The sequence below is a fragment of the Glycine max genome, chromosome 6 (genome assembly GCF_000004515.6).
Source record: "Glycine max cultivar Williams 82 chromosome 6, Glycine_max_v4.0, whole genome shotgun sequence".
Lineage (NCBI taxonomy): Eukaryota > Viridiplantae > Streptophyta > Magnoliopsida > Fabales > Fabaceae > Glycine > Glycine max.
In genome coordinates this window covers 47,948,642-47,952,972 of record NC_038242.2, presented here as the reverse complement: position 1 = coordinate 47,952,972, position 4,331 = coordinate 47,948,642, and the positions used below count along the sequence as shown (strand labels likewise).

Sequence of the window (4,331 nt, the reverse complement as noted above, 5' to 3'; positions counted from 1 at the left end):
AATAAGTTAACTTATGAACATAAGCTAGCTTATTTATAACTTATAATTTTACTAAAATATATCAACTTAAGAACTAAGTTAAAGTGATAAATGTTCAATATTTTAGGAATTACTCATAGATTTATTCAAGGACCACTAAAGAGAAAGGATAATACTTCAAAGACGAAATGGGTAGTTCACTTCATTCACAATCAACAAAACTGGAATTCGAATGCTGGAAAAGAACAACCATTCCTTAACTTCATAGGAAAAAATAAAACATGCTTTCTCAACATGTACGAAATGGGTTGTGGATCCGGTAGTGTTTGGATCCGACCCGTGATTAATGTGAGTTAGGGTCGGATCCTTGTTCGAGAATTCTTCTTCTTCCTCTTCGGGCACGTGCTGCCCGGACAACCCCCACGTGTTAGGATGATTGAATTGGATTCTAATTTTTTCACTAATAAAAATTAGGTTAAATTAGCTTTTCTCTTAATTTCAAAGCGACGCCGTATTGGTTGTCATTGGGTTGTTGATGCCGAGATTTTGATTTCTGAGTCTGACATGTCAAGCTATTATGCGTTTGTGGCACTGAAATGTTAGGATGTTTATCGGTTTTATAACAAAATGCCTTACAAAATAAAATAATTTCAAGCTAAAAGGTATTTTAAAAAATAATTAATCATATTAATATTGTGTTACAATTTACATTCTATCAATGCTGTTGAACGTTTGTTTATTTGTAATATGATCGAGGATTGTACATTTTCATCAACCGAACTGTGCTAAAACAACTGAACTGTTTTGAATGAAAAATCAAACTTAACTGTTCCATAGTTAAGTTTTAAAAAACTGAACTGCTCTGAAACCGAATTTATTGAATCGAACTGAATTATAATATATGAGATAAAAAAAATGTGAAAAAATTGCTTCAAAATAAAATGGTTATGGAGAACAATTCAAACTAGTTCATAATAGTTCAATTCGCCGGAACTTTTTTTTACAGTTCAATTTAGTTATTTAGGAGTTCAGTTCATCTATTTTGTCCACTGAGTGGAGGGGTGGGTAGCTTCTCTAATGAGGAGTTTCTTATTCCTAAGATTATTGTACACAGAGTTGGAGGCTTTAGATGCAACCCTTTTTGCTGTCATCTTATGATATTCTCTAGTAGAATTTCATGAATTAAGAGGGAATTGGAACTTTATAATTTGATATTTATAAGATGCACTTAGAATAAATGGAATTAGTTGAAACTGCAAGAGTTTCTTGTCCTGAGAGCAATGACTTCAAATCAAACTATGCCTTACCATGGAAAAGAAACTGAGTTCTTCATATGACTACTTATTCAGGACATTACTTTTCAAATAATTACAAATTCCGCCAATGGACTGCCTTTTGATCAACAGGATCTTAAGGATAGGGATCATAGGTTACCCTTTGCGCAACTTTTTTTTTTTCTTTTCATCATTTTTACCACAGGGATTCAATCATGAGCAAAATATACAATTAAGCTTGTGCTCTTTGACAACTGATTTCACTAATCATAGTTTTTCAATTACAGCTTAAAGTTATAAATTGAATCCCCCCAAAAATTTGTCCTACTTAGACTTCTGAATCTACTCATGCTCAAATTGTTTTCCTTCAAATGTCTGTCCAAACATCCAGTTTGCAGGTGCTACATTGTAAGATGTGAGTGTCTTTCCACTGCTGCTGGTTACCTCAAAGGACAAAGGCTGATTTTGGAAGTTGAAATTGCAATGCCAGTTTTGTCCCCAGTTCCTGGCCATTGGTATCCATCCTGATCTAGATCCTTTCACTTTCACAGCAAACACTTCACCATCCAGACCAACATTGGAAATCAGGACTTGATAGAAGTGAGAACTCCCACTCATTGTGAATCTCATGCCACCACTTCTTTCACACTTCACTCTGCAAGAAACTTAAATGTTAACATGGTAAATCCAAGGTAAAATGTGTTTTAGGTTTCTTTGTTTTTTATGTCAGAATTAGTCTTAACGCATGTTTGTTTTATTTTAGCAAACAGTCTTTTGGAACAAAATGAGGTTTGCAAAAACATCTGGACCCTTCCTTTTGTAAAACTGAGTTTGTAGACCATTAGATTTATTTTGGAATTCGTGCACCACATTTTGAACGGAAATCCAAACATAATCTTAGTATCTGTACTTTAAAAATGATCATCTTGGTCCCTATAACGGTTAATTATACTTGGTAAATTTCCTCCCTAAAACAGTTAACAAAAGAGTTAGGGTGAGGGATGAAATTCACAAAATACCAAAAATACAAAAAAAAAAAACCAAACTCATCATTTTTAAAGTATAACTATTGACCAATTTTGACTGAGAACAGAGGACCTAAAACATATTATACACTAAAATTCATCAATCTTTAGCATTGAAACTTTTATTTTGGTTACCTTCTATACTGAACCGGCACTATATCAGCTTTGTTCTTGGCAATTTCAGCAAATGCTGCCCGTGACATCTCAAAATGTTCTCTTGGAAAGTTGCACCAGCCACCATAATCAACAGAAAGCCCATAATTTGGAGCACAGAAATCTGTAACAGTAACAACAACAGAAGGGCTTCCCATCACACACCACAAGATGTGATCAACACACCTGATTTCATAGCAAGCCCCACATGTGCTCCCTCTGTTGAACAAAATAGTGCTTAAACCAGCACTGTGTTTCCCATAACTGGCCCTGTGGAGGTCTCCATAACCACATGCTCCTTCTGCAACACATATCACAAGTTCACAACCACATTGTCAAAAACATGATGTCACAGACTATCTAAGAAGAACCAAAGAGAAAGTGAAGTTAGTACCTGTAATAAGAGATCCCTCTGTGTCATTTGCATGAGTTGCAGTAGCTTTCTTCCACTCCTGGTCTTTGTAAGCAATAATCTTGCATGATTGTAGTAAGATCAAGTAGAGAAGTGTATACTGAAGAACACCCATCTGAGATAATTCTGTTTAGAAACTGATTATTACTTTAAATTGAAATACTTTTAAGTCTATTATGTTTTTTGTGATATGTGGGGCTAAGAGGAGACTCAACAAATAGGGAAAATTGGTTCTTTTTCTAGCTGCAAATGATGATGATCTCGTTGCTAAAGATGGAGATATAGCCTATCTTTGAATAAAAGTTTAAAATATATTTTGGAAATTTTAATGCACATTTTTTAATTCTAATTTTAAGACATAGAATACAAAATGAAAATGTTTTTGTCTTAAAAGTAAAAGTATTTTTTTAATTCTCCCAACTGCATCCACACATATAAAATTAGTGTGTGTTTCTCATCATCAATGCATATATAAAGCATTTTTTATGTCAAAAGTTCAAAACAGCATAGAAGCTACACTGGAATGCTTCAAAAAGACACGCGTTACTCTTGAATGGAAGTGCTCCCAAACACACCGTAACGGTGAAGTTGACAAAAAAGACTCTAGAAAAAAAATTCAAAATTTTACTTACCTTTCAAAGCAACATTATATTTTATTTTATTTTATTGTGTTTTGAAATTTGAGAATGTATATTAAAATTTTTAAAACTACATTTTCAACATCTATCTAAACATAATCATACATGCCCAGATTAACTAGATTAAAGTTGTAAAGTTAAATATAAGTAAATTTTGTTCTGTAAATTGATTTTGAAAAATTAATTTATTTTGTATATTTCAAATTAAATTTGAAGACAAAAATAAAGCAAAACTTAGTTTACAGTTGAACCCAACTGAAATCAATAAAGAACTTGAGGCTTCCCAACCGAAAATCAAACCTAGCCATAAGCATTAAAAAACTCAAGGCTTCCCAGCCGAAAATCAAACCTAGGCATAATATATAATTAAGCATTGACAAATTTTAGCAATGGATGATTAATTTCCAAATTGTGGGGACACATGAAATAATAAATAAGCCGAGAAATAAGGTAGTTTGTTGCTCATTCCAAGGAGCCTGCCTGCTCTTTCTTTTGTTTGCTTTGATGCTTTACTATTGTCTCTTCTTTTTAGGGGGAAAAATGGAATGGAGAGTCCAAAAGGAGGGTTTGGAGCCTGCAATTTAGATGCAGTTCATACAGAAAAGGGTTTTAGGCTTTGTGATGGTGGCAGACACACAAAGCAGAAAGTTCTACTACTACTATACTCTTCAGTGAGGAACCTTGACTACCAAAGGAATGCTTTATTAATCCTTTTGTTTCTGGGACATGCAGTGTTTTAAGGATTTGGTTAGTTGATTTATGCTTTATTTTCTTTAATTTTATTTAAAATCAATTTAGATGATATGAAAATACTATATGATATGACAAATTGACAATATATTTTACATTA

At 33.1% G+C, this 4,331-nt stretch overlaps 1 protein-coding gene across 1 annotated transcript; it reads right to left on the bottom strand.

Moving 5' to 3' along the window:
• Positions 1–1,316: 1,316 nt before the first annotated feature.
• On the bottom strand, positions 1,317–3,130 carry LOC100809013 (expansin-A20). The gene is made up of 3 exons (XM_003527389.5): positions 2,826–3,130; positions 2,414–2,732; positions 1,317–1,908 (listed from the first exon to the last, which is right to left on the bottom strand). Exons 1-3 carry the CDS (start codon positions 2,956–2,958, stop codon positions 1,596–1,598), a joined length of 765 nt encoding a protein of 254 aa, XP_003527437.1. The 5' UTR covers positions 2,959–3,130; the 3' UTR covers positions 1,317–1,595.
• Between the last annotated feature and the right edge of the window lie 1,201 nt (positions 3,131–4,331).